We start from the raw sequence: 15,724 nt of genomic DNA, 5'->3' as shown, positions 1-15,724 counted from the left end.
AAATTAAAAAAAACTAAAAAGTGTAATTTCTTGTACGATGGTATGCAACCCTTCTTGTGCGAGTCCGACTCGCACTTGACCGGTAGGCTTGTAACGGTGTAAGTTTACTAAGATATTTCATTTATCACGCAGTTCATTAATTGACTCTTATCATCTCTCAAACCTATATTTATTTCAACATAAAATATTAATAATAATTATAATTTGTTGAATAATTTTATACATGAAACTTTAAATTTACATAATCTCTAAAATCTTATTTAAATATAAACTATGAGAATATAAAGTATTTATATAAGTTACATAGGATTTTTAGTAAATATATTATGTTAAAATAGAACATAATATAATATTGTGGCTAATTCCGCTGTACGCAATCTCTAATCTAAACTAAAATGGCACGTCTAAATCTATTGCTATCCCTTTCATACTGTTGCTTGCGGAAAAGGATAGCACTATATTTAGACATGTTAATTTAGTTTAGTTTAGAGATTGGGTACAAGAGAATCGGCCCCATTGTATCTGTTAAAAATAGATTCTTCGATGGAAGCACTTTTAATACAAGATACTTAGCTTAAAAGTAAAACAATGAGGCTAATTCCGGTGTACACAATCTCTAAACTAAACTAAAATGGCACGTCTAAATCTATTGCTATCCCTTTCATAATGTTGCTTGCGGAAAAGGATAGCACTAAATTTAGACCTGTTAATTTAGTTTAGTTTAGAGATTGTGTACAAGAGAATCGGCCCCAGTAAAATATTACAGTTAAAAAATGAAGACGACTTCGAACCTATTACTGTTCTTTTCAAATGAGAAGACCGTCAGCATATTTGAAATGTCAAACTTATAATATTGAGATTTCTTTATTGTTTTGCGTACTTTTACGTTTAATGGTTGAATTTTTGTGGGGTTTCTTTGGAAGTAAAAACAGTTAAATACAAACCAAGCTAAAAAATTTGCGAGCGGTACAAGATTAATACCTACAGGAGTAATGGTGCGTTTCCACTTTAGCGAAGATGTGTTTTCACTTAATCTGGTTATTGAGAGTTACGTAGGTAATAGAATCATCTCTTAATGCTGATTGGTCTATTTAACACATCTCCGCTCCACCCCGCTTTAGTGGAAACGGAGCGTTATGAAGCACCTTGTCGATGGTCTTTCCATTTGAAACGTCTAGTAATAACAATTGATCAAGATTTTTTAGTAAAAATCCAACATCAGAAGTGGGATAAAATTAATATTCTGACTCTAATATTATATTTCTTATTTTATATTTAACTGTATTGTAACTTTAATATGTACATAGTTGAGATCAACCTTGGCATTATATTAATATACAAGCTAAATATAAAGATCTTACGGATTTTGGCACTGTGGACCACATTTCACTTAAAAACTATTAATTTTATTGCAGTAAACTTACCTAAAATATTTATATATAAACTATACTGTACAATATTGCATCTTTGCAAGCATTTATGGTTATATATCTTTGCAAGCATTTCCATGATTTATTTACACTTAAGGCAAGCGCACAAGAATCATAAATTGAAAAAAAAATAAGGGCGTAATCTTTACGTGCGGTTAAAATAAAGCTAAACGCGTGCAGAATAACATTTTTTGAAAATGAGTCGACAAACTATTTTTTTAATGTAGTAAAGATAATAATAGAGCTTTTTTAGTCTATGGCACCAACTAGTCGGTAGTTGGTAGTTGGTACCACCATAAAATACCTTCCAAAACGTACCACTTCGATAGAAGATGGCAGCCTCAAAACACCGTTTGGCGGTTATTTTTGGCAGGAGTGATGTATGAACGTCACTTCCGTCGGAAAAAGGCGACTAATACTGAGGTCTATAGAGTGTACTTTGACTTTGCTCAGACTAACGTTTCGGCTAAAGAGAGACAGTATTATCTCATGACATAGCTCTGTCTTGTTTTAACTCTGTCTGAGCAAAGTCAAAGTACGCTCTTTAGATCTCAGCCCAGTCTCAATAAATCTCTCGTCGCGTCTAGAGAAGCTTTACTTCAAAAATATTTTTACTCAACTTAAGTCGATTAAAAAAATATAACGTTAAACGAAATCAAAATAATTTCGCTTTACTTTATGACTTTAACCTATTACCTACTTGTGTGTACTTGCCTTTATACACCTAATTTCCTAATTAAACTTTTAAATGGCATCTTGTACATACAATCACAATTAGTTACACAACGTGTATAAATACTTTTCTGTAGTCTTACGTAGTAGGTATTTACACTTAAAACATTTATGTATTATATTATACTTAGGTACCTACTTATATAATAATATATAACGGAATATTTTTTATTTATAGTGTCGCTTTTAATAATTTTATGTTAATATACTTTATTTTTCTTAATATATAAGTAACTAGGTATTAGTTTTCAAAGTAGGGTACAGATGTAAGATAAAAAGAGCTCTACACCATAATGGAAGGGGATGTACCTATCTGCGTATGGGTATTGGGTAGGTACCTACTGTATTATCTTCCCCTGCCGCGCCGGTCGCGCCTCAGATCGGAGTACTTTTTATCTGAAGCCTACTGTACCTACTTAATAATGTGTTGCCAGATTACTAATAAGAAATTTGACGTACCTAGATCACCTACATGTAGAGTTTCGACGCGAACACAACACAAATTCAAGTTCAATGTTTAGATTGTGGTGCGCAGACGAGCGGGTTTTCGGTCTCACTACGTTTAATGTACAGAAAAGACAGTGGGTAGGCATTCCATTCGCTTCTCAGCCATCGCCTTCTTAACCAATCGCTGTGAGCGAGCATGTTTTTATCACTAATATAAAGGCAACATGACACTTTCAATGCTGCAAAAAGCAATGCGCAGTCCCTTCAGCGTTCCGCCTCTCAACCAACACCTTCCAATCGTGCAACCGAGGGGCACAGACGAGCGTGTATTTGCCCAGTCTCCTGCGCGCCATAAGGAGGAACTCTCCCGCTCCGGCCGCCGCGCCGCACGACGCGGACACGTGGACGTGCGCGTGCAAACCGCGCGGTTTGCGTGACCGCGCGTGTTTGTGCGGCCTACTGCTCGTCTGCTCGACGTTGTTGTCGATTTCATACCTGGAAAAATAATTTCCAATTAATGTTAAATCAAATAAAATAATTTATTCAAAATAGGTAATAAATTACCTACACTTTTTGATTGTCCGTTGTTGGATTTGTAAGATATAGTTAGATTGACACTGGAATTGAGAGTCAAGATAGGGGCTTCTTCAAGGGACCAGACATGTGTCGCTTGAATGGTCCCCTACCTCAACCTTTAAGTTGAATATGACATATCTCGTCTGAATGGTCCTCTAAAGAAGCCTCTATCTTGACTACCTATACGACTTATAGTAAATACCTAGAGTCTTATGCGTGAAAAGAGACGAAAGTCGACAGTCAAAAAATAAATTGGAAGTTCAGTTCAGTTTCGACATTTACGATTGGTTACATTAGCAGGACAATTTTCTAGTGCAGGAAAATGCTAACACACATTGGTCTCATGAAAATTGAAAACAACTTAAACTGTGGTGAGAAATGATACGACGGGACTTTTCGCTTGAAGTGACCTCTACATCGTATTTTCATTTCGTGGTTCGTCGTTTGTTCGTCTGACGTTTCGGGCGGGAAAGAGTAAACAAACTGACCGATAGTACTCGTCGTCATCAGCGAAGTCCCCCGCGTCGCCCGCGGCGGTGGCTCGGATGAGCTTCGTGAGGCGCCACGTCAGCTGCGTGGTGTCCAGGTCTTCCCGCTGCTCGCTGCCTACCATCATGCCACGGGATACTGCAACCAACAAAACTTATTTTAAGAAAAATAGCGGTAGTCCGCGCATGTAGGAAGCGTCAATACTGAGCGGTGACTAAAATCCGCAAGGTTTGTAGGTACAGTACGCGGCCGAAAGTGATGAACATCGGCCTTTAGAATGACATTTCGTCTTTGTAGAGCGTTGTCGTGTAGAAACCAAAGGGGCATGGGTTTATTAAAAACTGCCATGTCCTTCCGTTAGCCCGTTTCCACCTTAGACTGCATCGTCACTTACCACCAGGTGAGATTGCAGAGAAGGGCTAACTTATAAAAAAAGCTACTATTCATATTTGGCCGCGGTATTAACATGTTGGTCCTCGGCACCTATCTAATTAGATCACTAATTGCTATTCTCCACTATACCTATTATTACCTACCTATCTGTGACTATCTTCATCTACAATTTAATTACGTGAGAAAATACACGTGCTCAAAACCGAATCTAAACAAAAAGTGCCAACGCATAATAGCACCCGACCATTGTGTGAGCCCACCGCCTATCGCCTATAAGTCCTAAACACCGCTGGACACAATAGGACTGACATCATTCCGAGGCAAAAAATCCTCTACCGTCCAGATTTGTTATCGAGTAATAACTGTCACTATTGTCCTCATAGCGAGCTTTTTTGCCTGAACGTAGTCTGTTAAGGTACTGTTTGAGAAGACAGGATATTCCATTCTTTAATGACTGTCGTGCAATGTTGTAGCGAGGAATTGGCAAAAAATATGAATTTTGTTTGTTGTTGTCGATAACACTGTTAATTTTGGGACGATTTTTTTAAATTGTAATACAATTGAAAGTTGGAACTGTATGAAATACTTTAACCCTCTAACAAATAAACCTGGAATAGCGGTGGAATAGTTATACTCTGTTTTGTCTTTCTCTGTCATCAGTAATTTGACATTTGAAGGCAAAAGATAAAACAGATTATAACTATTCCGCCGCTATTCCAGGTTTATTTGTTAGAGGGTAACAGTGTAGAGCGGGAATACCTAAACGCGTTCGTGTAATAGAGTCAGCCTTGAAGTTGTGTAGCCTTGTATATAATCTTCTTCTATATCTATATCTATATTATATATATATAAAAGGGAAAGCTGACTGACTGACTGATATATCAACGCACAGCTCAAACTAAACGGACGGATCGGGGTGAAATTTGGCATGCAGAGATAGCTAATATAACGTAGACATCCGCTAAGAAAGGATTTTTTAAAAATTCAATCCCTAAAGGGTTAAATAAGGGTTTGTAATTTGTTTGGTCCACGCGGACAAAGTCGCGGGCATAAGCTAGTGTAGGTATAAGTACCTATGTAGTTATGAAAATTGGTTAACAAGAGATCGAAATAAAGACAAGATCTTCACCTAACAAAATGGAGTTGAGAACGAAGCGAAGATTCAAATAGAGAGGTCCCGATTCAACAAAAATCAATTGAAACGTCACAATTTTTACAAACCCGTAAATATTTCAACTGAAACTCAAGTAATTAACACAACTTCGTAATATACTTACTTACCCCTACATACTCGAGACTAGAGAGTACAGTATAATATACCTCTACGAGACAGATCGAGACGGCAATCGGGGTTTGAGGCGGGGGGACGTCCCGCACACTCGCACGCGCTAACCCGCACCGGGCTGTAGGAGTGTGCGGGGCGTCGCCAATCCCCAGTCTCCACTTCGATTGCCATATCGACCTGTCGCGTACTATACCTACCTACCCACTTAAATGTCTTTGACTAGACTAAGAGGTATTTTCAAGCAGTTGACTACAAATTGAAGCAACAATTTACAAACAATTAACTTGTCGTATGCTTAGTAATTATAATAGACACATTCAATTGTCTTGTTTTATTGTATCCGATTGTTGATACTATCTATTAAATACGTACCTATTTGCTATTCTTTCTGAATCCACCGCTATAAAACCATACAGATTGTAATTTATAAAGGGAAACTAAATTCAGAGAGTTCCTTGTTCGTAATTTGATCATTTGGATTACTGCAGTACATCATCATCCGATAGACTGTTGGACTTAGGTCTTTTGTAGGGATTTCCACACATCGCGGTCTTGCCCCGCCTGAATCCAGCGAGGTGCGAGGTAACCATTCCAATTTCCAGCACCTTCGTGTTGTACAGGTCTACCGAAATGCTTGTGTTGGGAAATAATCTTTTGGCGTACTGATCGAAAGGTTTTAAAATGGCTAATAATGGTTGTTAACCGCGGTTTCATTAATTGTGACTGTGTTTTATCTACTCGTTGTCTACATGAGCATGTGTAAAATGAATGAATTGAAACCCGCATTAATATTCATGAAGAAGTTTAGAAGTTATGACAGAGGTTATTGCGATTTTGTTTTAGATAGTGAAAGGATCGTATTCGTAGATGATGAAAACGCACTTTAACCGAATAGGTACCAGTAGACTGTAGACTCTTTTTTTAGGGTTCCGTACACGAAGGGTGCCAACAGGTCCCAATTACTAAGCCTCCACTGCTCGTCCGTCCGTCCGTTCATCTGTCTGTCTGTCAGCGGAGTGTATCTCGTGAACCATGATAGTTCGAAAGTTGAAACTTTCACAAAATGTGTATTTCTAATGCCGCTATAACAACAAATACGTACTTAATAAAAATTTCGAAATCGCCGCCAAAAATTAAAGTGTTATTTCTTATATGACTGTACGGAATCCTTTGTGTGCGAGTCCGACTCGCACTTGACCGATTTTTGTAAGTCTTTTGTTTGGTGAAGTAAAGATACCTAAGTGAATAGTGGTAAAAGCAAACGGTCATCCACCCCGCCCCGAGCGGATAATTACAGAGGAGGCTTTGACTAACGAGCCTCCATACATCTCTTGTACATATCCAACCTCGTTATAGGCAACAGTTCCAACTGTACCTATTGTTATTTATCTTGAATCGTCTCGAAAGTGTTATTTATAGGCATATAATTTTAGACTATAGAGATGACGATCAGAAAACTCCATAAAAAAGTATTTCAACATTTTCTTTTATCTAATAAAATTTTACGAGTGTCTGTTGTTTTTTTTAACGGGCAACGATGTTTGAAAATTTTGCATAATTTTACAGACGTTATGTTTTCACTTTTTTGTGGAAACATTAAAATGTAGGTAGGTATACTTACAGTTCTTTCTTCCTTCTGGGCAGGTTTTTACATTTAAAAGTTTCCGCGTGCTATAGGTACAGTTATCTTGACGGTTTTATTTGAAAGTCGCCAACGATTTTTAAGCGCAGTTTTTTTTCTACAATCAACATTGTGGTTCCTTTGAACAAAGTTTCCGATCTCAAAATCTCACCCTTACCTTGCTACAATCTCATCAGTCAGCTCAAAGATTGAATTATTGTTAAAATTAATATTGTACCAAGACTGCTATTATAAACATAAATCAAATGCTAATCCCGACGCACCAAAACCCTGTTCCCGTTCCACCGATTTCATGGAGTCAAAAAAGTATCAACAATTATTATGCAGGATGACACACAAAAATTTCAATGATACATGCTAGCGGCGGCTAATAGCGGCCGCCCACCGCTTCGAACCCTGAGCTATGACATAACTCCACCATTATAATCTATCAAATAATAAAAAAGTATTAAAAACCCTTCTACAGTCACTCCCCGCCGCGTCGCGTGCCTTCATACTAGTTTGTCCAGTATCCTGTACTTGTCACTTGCTTATTATGGTGGTAAATTGAATCTAAGTAGTCATCCCATACTCCTACTGCATATGTAAGAGCTTCCGTAAATCGAGACCGGTACGGGTTGCATTTTAATCTCTGCTCGTTCTAAGAAGTTCGCGCGGCCGTTTAGCGGTACAATAAGTTGGATCTGGTGTCTTTTTATTATTTTTCCTTAGCAATATTCTCATCTTATTATCGCTTGACAAAATCTTGTAAATACCTACTTATAGTCACCGCATTACTGTATGTGTAATATATGAAGTTAAACTTAAGTTGAACAAAGCCACTCGTCTTATCGACACGGCAAAATCTTCAGGTTGTTAACAAAATAATTGTCCATCCCAATTTACCTCTGTTTTGTTGTCATACAAATGTTTGCAAGAAGCCGACAAGACAAAAAGTTTCGTAATAAAAAACCGCTAATTCGACTTTACACGTCTTTTTCTCTCTAACGTGTGCTCATAATTGGCTGTTACGGAATATTTCTCGGTTGCTAAGAGGGCATTATAATTTTATTTCATAAAATTTCATTTAGGATTTCGAGAAATGTCGGTTATGACGACAAATTGCGGTGCGGTCGGCGTAGGCAGGGCTTTATTAACATTCAGGAGTGGTTGCCACCACTTCTGGTCTGAGCCTACTTATTATCGCGGTGGTGTAACAGCTTCCATAATAATCAGCTAATATTATAGAGGGATTAATAACAAAATGGCGCATTAGCGATTATATTGCTGAAGTTATGCAATTTTTTAGTATTGGATAATTTTCTTTGGTTTTTAATATCAATGAGTTGATTCACGAACACTAAAAGAAAACATCAACACTAAAGCTTTAATCTCAGCTCTCAAGCTATTAAGTGTCTGTTTTTCTTTTTCATAAAGGACCCACGCCTACTGCCTGATGGTCAAATTACTTGTAAATCTTGATCCTCATGCCTCGAATCGTGTGTGGGTATGGGCTATGGCAACATTCAAATATTATGGTCATTTCTCCAAACAAAAAAATAGTAACACCATAACTAAAAGACAAAATATTATATATATTTTTTGCAAGTTGCAACACTCACCTTTGTTCATTTACACGTTTAAACCGACAGACGTCCAGTGTTAGGACAATAAGGTGTTTATCAAGATCTCCACAGTACACGATATTATGCCGCCTGTGGCTCTGAGCCACTCGCTTGAAATCGTTCATTCCCGTAACTCCAAACCCTTTCAACGCTTTCACCTTTAGACACTTCTAGATGAGTATTGATAGATGTCTTGGTCATATCTATCAGCTTTTGTTCCATGCCAACATCAAACGAGTTGCAGAGAGCCGCTGGACCGTGTCGCAAGACTGTGTCGTGTGGAAATCTCTATAAGAGACCTATGTCCATCAGTGGACGTCTATCAATTGATGATGATGATTGTTACATGTAAACATAGTGTAAAAATATCCTTACCGAGATCACTAGTACAGAAGGCCATTTCCAGTTCAGAATCAGAACACGGTCGGCAATCGGCAGTCGCTGGGTCGTAGTGCCTCCTGACCAACGGCCGGGCTTCGTATCTGAAGATGGCCACTCTTCTCTTCGGCCCTTCCTCGGGTTCCGCCTCAACGTATAATGCTGCCTGTCCGTGTCTGCTGCGGAAACATCGTAGTTCGCGAACGTCACCATCATCTGGAGCGTATAGGGGGACAAGCCTGCGGACGCCTTCTACGAAGATGCGAGCTGGAAAGCGTTCTGCTGTTTCTGTAAAATAGAAATAGATGGATGTTAAAAGGAATACGGGAAATGAACGGAGCAGTTCTTCCAAATATCTTTAGATAATATGGCATTTGTAAAGACCTTGGTCCCTAATAGCTTCTACACGGCACCGTATCGGAATTTGGAACACGTCCTTACGATTGGCTTGTAAATCGAAGGGGGCTCAGGTCAGGTCTATTTAGTGACTTGAGTGAATTTCATCAAACAATATTAATTTAGTATTCTTTGAACTTCCATAAATTCTTGTATTTTTCCAGCAATTTAGTTCACAACAAATCGATTTTGACCATTATTTTAAGATGTACCTACGGTTACGAAAAAATCAGGCATATCTGAAATCTCTGCAAATTCTGAAATTTCTAGGTAGTACCTACTTACTTACTAGTAAAGGAGACTTGAACATTACGGCTCGAGCATAAAGCCCCGATACGCTCATATATATCTACCTATTTCCTAGCTCAGGTCTACAGGTTACAGGTCCCAATCATGCCCTACTATAGCTTTACCTATATCAAAAATCGTTACCTGTTTCATTCAGCTGAATTGACTGGAAGAAGTCAGGCGGGTCGGGCCTCCTTATAACCCTGACGCAAACCCTGAAGTCCCGTTCATCCGCTGGCAAAGGAGGCTTGAACAGCAACCTCAGCGCGCCTCTTGGGTAAAGCCAGGACACACTGCCCTCCCTACACCTCAGGTACACAGGCGTGACTCCCCGCTCGGCGCTCGATGTCAGCCCACTGCAACAAAAAAGCCATTAGTGAACAAGATTACCTGTAATGGGACACGTAATCTGCCCATTAACATGTTTTCCTTAAGAGGGGTCTCTCCGTCATTCGCTGCATACAAACGTAGTTTGGCTCTTATTTAAATACTAACCAAACTCAATGAAGTTTTGTAGATACTTTCTTGAAGTTGAAACTTATAAGTATCTGGTTTAGCAGATTCCCGTTAAAATATTCAGTTCCAAAGTTACATCGGTCCCAAGAATTTATATACAAATCTTTAAACCCGTGTAACTTTAAAACTGGTTATTTTTACGAAAATGTGGCAAACCACAGACAGATAGGTACTTATTAGTTTCTAGAAAGTCTCTACGAAATTTCATTGATATTAGTTTCTAGAATGCGTCTACAAAACTATAGGTAGGTACATCGAGTTAGATTGATTAATATACAAATGAGACCAAACTACGTTTGTATGGAGCGAGAGACGGAGAGACCGCCGTTAAATACTGTCATGCCAGTGATATCGATATATTAATATTGAACGTCTGAAGAATTTTTATATTTATGGTTCATACGAGACGCTTGATATTGCTTGCACTTGGACCAGAACAAAAATATGCCGGTATTCCAATTTCTAAAAAAAAAGATTCCAAAATTATGAAATCATTAGCTTATGCCCGCGACTTCGTCCGGAATTTAGGTTTTAAAAATACCGACAAAAGTCTGATGTTGCGGGATAAAAAGTAGCCTTGTGACTCTCCTATACCTATACCCATGCAAAAAATTAAGTCGATCCGTTGCTTCGTGATTGAAAGACAAACCATAAAAAACCACATTTCAGCATTTATTAAATAGGTAGTGATATCAGTTGTAGAAGATGCTTCAATCAAACAACAATTCAGTAAAAGGTTTTTCCAAATGTATTTCATACATCAGTTTTGTAGAAAGAATCGGAAAATGTGCCCCCATGGGCATCCGAATAGAAAGCTAGAGGAAATTTTTTAGTTTTGAATGGTTGATAAATTCGTATTTTCGTTGCGATACATAACTAGAACAAGTAAAGACGTGAAAATCACGTCGCCGTTCACGACAGCAAACAAAAAGATATTGTACAAAAAGCACGAGCCATTTTACGGGTAATCAAGATAAGAAATACGCTGCAAGTTGCAAGCCACAGATAACGGCACGCGACAAACGCGTTGTTTGAAAACTGGAAAGTGCTCCGAACTAACCTCGAGGCCCGAAACGAATGTAGTAGGTACCTACCTACATGTACATATACTATGTCTCGAACAATATGGGCAGTATGCCAACTAATAATGGGCATGCTAGTTTTGCATCATTTTCATATTTTGGTGAAATTTTTTTTTCTTCACAGACGGTTTTCCACGGAAAGGGATTTTCCAACGTCTAAGGTACTACATTAATTAATCAAGATCAATAGTGCTGATCGAAGTACGGAATATCGCTTTTCGTGAATCTTAGCAAACTATTGTTTGCTATTAATTGAATCAGATGTTTCCCTTTCTACGCAGGGTGCGAGAGTTCTCGCTCACGCGCTCTGTATCTTGGGTGCGCGCGTAAAATTCAAAAAAAAAATTGGTGAACTTTGTGATTTTGCTTTGTGAATATTCACAAACTACCTTATATTTTGTACGATAAAATAGGTGTTTACAATATGAAAAGGATTTAATATTATGCTATCTGTGAAATGGTCCATCACTACTGCCTACTTATCTCGAATCTTGTCGCGTGGGCATAATTTCTGGAGTAGCGCCTACGCCCTGCCCACTGCCCGACGATGGCCAGCTCGGTCCTAACATAAAACTAAGATATACGACTAAGGGCATGCAATAAAAGATAACATGCCTGAAGGCATATGCGACAATAAAAAAGCGACATGCCTTTTATGTAAAACGCATTGTATTGTATGTGTGGCCGACGAACGCCCCTTGATAAGTCGTGTTGTAGCATCTCAGAAATTCAGCCAAGATTTATATGGCATTGTAAATGAGCAAGTTATTGAATAAAAACCCGAACAAGTGCGAGCCAGACTCGCCCACCGAGGGTTCCGAAGGTTCCAGCGAGGCTTTAAAAAAGAACATAATCATTTCATATACATAGTTATTTGGTTAAATCAATCAATCTACTTACCGTCTCAATATCAAATTCCTTTTGTTTCAAGTTTCAAATCTTACTTTGCTTGTCAAGAATTACCTATTGTTAATTCTAGAAAACTGTGCTGCTATAGAGACTTTGTTTTAATTTTTAGAGTTTTCGCTTTGCAAGCTTCGGAAAAGCTAATGGTAGGAAACGGATTTTCTTGGCATTTTTCATAAGTAAGAAACGGGGCTCAAAAATAAACAAAAATCGATAAGGGTTCCGTTTTTACCATTTTAGTACGGAACCCTAAAAAGGCTTTCCGGGAACTTTGACATGAGGCTATACAAAGTAAGACTTTTGTTGTTGACCCTGTACTGGTAATAAATTAATACTCACTACTTTATGAGCTACTAGCTTATGCTCGCGACTTCGTCCGCGTGGACTACAAAATTTCAAAACCCTATTTCACCCCCTTAGGAGTTGAATTTTCAAAAATCCTTTCTTAGCGGATGCCTACGTCATAATAGCTATCTGCATGCCAAATTTCAGCCCGATCCGTCCAGTAGTTTGAGCTGTGCGTTGATAGATCAGTCAGTCAGTCAGTCAGTCATTCAGTCAGTCAGTCAGTCAGTCACCTTTTCCTTTTATATATATAAGATTGTTGATTTATCTCGAGAAAGTCATACCTAATTATTCGAATTAGATCGATGATTCGTACTTTTTGTTGGGAAATATAAATTCATGATTTTCATTGTCCAATGTCCTGAAAATAAACATACAAAAAAACATTTCTGGTTTAGTAAAATCTTTGATATTTTACTGTACAGGAACCCACCCTGTCTCTTAGTTTTTATTTAATTGTCTTAATACCCGTCGCATTACCCTCTTCATCAATTAATACTCTGTCGTATTTTTCACCTTTTTTATACCATTGAGAGCTATTTTTAGAATGTACGTCGACAAGTCACATCCTTAATACTTTCACGTCATCGCAGGGCTTCCTTAATCCTTCCTAATGGGCTGGATCTTGAGATATGCGCCTGCATTATATAGGCTTGGGTAAAAAATATCGATGTATCAAAACATTGTCGACATTTTCGTCGTTGTCTTGGAATATCCATTGTAGATATTATGTATATCGAACTCGTAAGCGATTTTCAGAAACATGGATCTTGGTTTCCTTCTGTATATCAGTATAATAATAATAATAAATAATAAATAAATAAATTTCTTTTTTTGTACCGTGGCCCATGTGGTGTTAGTATTGTCAGTCTCAATATACATAATTATTTGACATCAAAAATCGATGTACAACCTGGCTACTTACTATGACAAACGTAAATCTTTGCTAATCAGGGGGCACGGCAGTGCCCCCGCCAAGACGAGCCAAACTAAAGGACGGGGCACTACGTACCTTTTCTCGAAGCGTTTCGTCGTATTTTCGAGCAGTCATAGCTTCGGTCTGGATGACGCTAGAAAGCTGAAGTTTTCAGAATAAGGTGTCCTCAGCAAACTTATTAAAAATACTAAGTATCATATTTATTTTTATTTGTTTTTAAACATCTTTATTGTTAACAAAATTACAAAGAGTAAGAACACAGGCTACGCTTAAAAAACATAGGCCCCTAATATTTGTAATATTATGTACACATATTAGAGGGGCCTTTGTAATAAATCACCTTTCGCAACATTCAACTCCTTTTTTTTGCTATGTTCTTACAAAAATAAGTTAAATAAAGGCATAATAAATTTGATATGATTTAAAGCTTGGTCAGATATAGTTGCAATAATAGAAGAATATCTAAAAATTACTTATTTATTTATTTATCATTAGAAAATCAACAGCGAAATACAACAATAAGTTTCTTAATAATAACAGAAATATGGCCAAATTACAGATACTTATATCGATTCTATCTCAAAGCATCGGTAAAACATATCGATATATATTTTTTTAAGTAGCTAAACCATCCCTAGTATTATGGAGAAGCATAAAAACCAGTTGCCGTGAAGATGGGGCTCCGCATACTACTCTACAGATACTTTTTTAAGGCTTCTGAATATGGCAGAATTAATGTTGTAGGATAATATGTTTTTTACTTGTCTTATGGTTTCTTATAGCCATTAGATTTCTAAGCATTCTAAGCATTAAGATTGTCTCACACAGCATAAGAAGTTTAAATCTCAACTGCAGCAATGCACTAGCTAGTTAGAACTTAGATAAATATCAACTGCAGCAATGGGTAGATTATTGCCTTACTACAGTTTGACTTTTCTGCTGGGTCTTAAATTGAATAAGCAGCTCATAAAATAAAAATTAAACAGGAGCACATTATAATTAAGTTAAAGTACTTAGGTAAGTAAATATTAAGAATCAATAAGTACGTAATATGATTCAAATAAATTCCCAAAAAAAACGACGCAAAAGCGACGAATGTGGAATGAAATTGGAAACGATTCGATAAAATATCAAATACTTATCGCAAACATTGCATATTATTTTTATAGAAACAAAGTGAAAATTTAAAAAGTGGCTCAAAAGTTTTTTTAAATTATAGGGGTTTTTTCTTAATAAATTCAGTCAGAGATTTAAATATGGAACTCCAATTCATTACACTGACGTGGGCTGATCGTCGCGACACACACGTGGACAAGGGTTGTCGGGGGTGAACAACCTTCGGCGCAGGCTTGCATCCATAGAACGAACTAGCATGTCGCGCAATGTTGCACCGCGCATAAGGAGATTACGAGGCTCTATTAGGATGTGATTTGCAACTTTTATAGCGTTGATTACTTTCTTGGTAGAGATGATATGTTGACAATTTATATTTTTTTATATAAATATATATTTTATATATACTTATTTGCATTTTTAATGATATTTTTTTATTTGCAGACATGAGTTGACTGCGATATCACCCTCATTTGTAAATTCATGTCCAAACCAGAGATCTCCTTGGACTTTTTGAAATATTTTAATTAGCAACTTTAATGACTTTCTTGTTAGAGATAATATTATGTTGGCAATTTACATTTTTTATCACGTTTATCTTAACGAGCGCTATCTTAGCAGTGCTTAGCAGCAATAAGCTTATGAGTTATGACAAATCTGTTCATATTTACAATTATTATAATTTAATGTTTTGCCGTTTTTCTTTCTTATGACATTTACCATTCTGCAAGAACATAAAATAATAAGCACATACAGGTAGTATTTTTAAGTTATTGGTATTTTATGAATAAAGATGAATCTTCTCTTAATTTAAACTTGTATTCCGAACCAGTACAGTGGTAAATTCATAAATTCCCTTAACGATTCAAAAGAATTTCGTAAAAGTTTATTTGTATAAAAAAATGTTTGTATTCTATTCTATTTAACTCTACTGTACTCTACCTAATTCTACTCTTCTCTATTTTACATTATGTATGTATAACGAACTAAGTACACTCTTGTTTTCTACTGAAGAGAAAAAGAGAAAGAAGATAGTTGATAGTCTAGTCAATCTAGTCTAAAAAAATCTGATAATAAATTGGGTAGGTACCTACTAGGTACTTATTCAATATTTTTGCGTTGTCAACACCTGACTTACTCCTAACGTTATCAACGCGCTAAAACA

General features: G+C 37.1%; 1 protein-coding gene across 1 annotated transcript in view; it reads right to left on the bottom strand.

Moving 5' to 3' along the window:
• Positions 1-521: 521 nt before the first annotated feature.
• LOC117987408 (meteorin-like protein) overlaps positions 522-15,724 on the bottom strand; it is a 60,490-nt gene continuing 45,287 nt past the window's right edge. The window contains exons 2-5 of the mRNA XM_034974419.2: positions 9,805-10,016; positions 8,974-9,264; positions 3,674-3,812; positions 522-3,104 (exon numbers count right to left, since the gene is read on the bottom strand). Of these exons, the coding sequence (XP_034830310.1) occupies positions 2,843-3,104; positions 3,674-3,812; positions 8,974-9,264; positions 9,805-10,016 (904 nt within the window). The 3' untranslated portion in view covers positions 522-2,842. The remainder of the gene's footprint in view (positions 3,105-3,673; positions 3,813-8,973; positions 9,265-9,804; positions 10,017-15,724) is intronic.

This window comes from Maniola hyperantus, chromosome 13 (genome assembly GCF_902806685.2).
Source record: "Maniola hyperantus chromosome 13, iAphHyp1.2, whole genome shotgun sequence".
Classification (NCBI taxonomy): domain Eukaryota; kingdom Metazoa; phylum Arthropoda; class Insecta; order Lepidoptera; family Nymphalidae; genus Maniola; species Maniola hyperantus.
The sequence above is the reverse complement of the archived record's forward strand: the minus strand, read 5'-3'. Positions and strand labels throughout refer to the sequence as shown.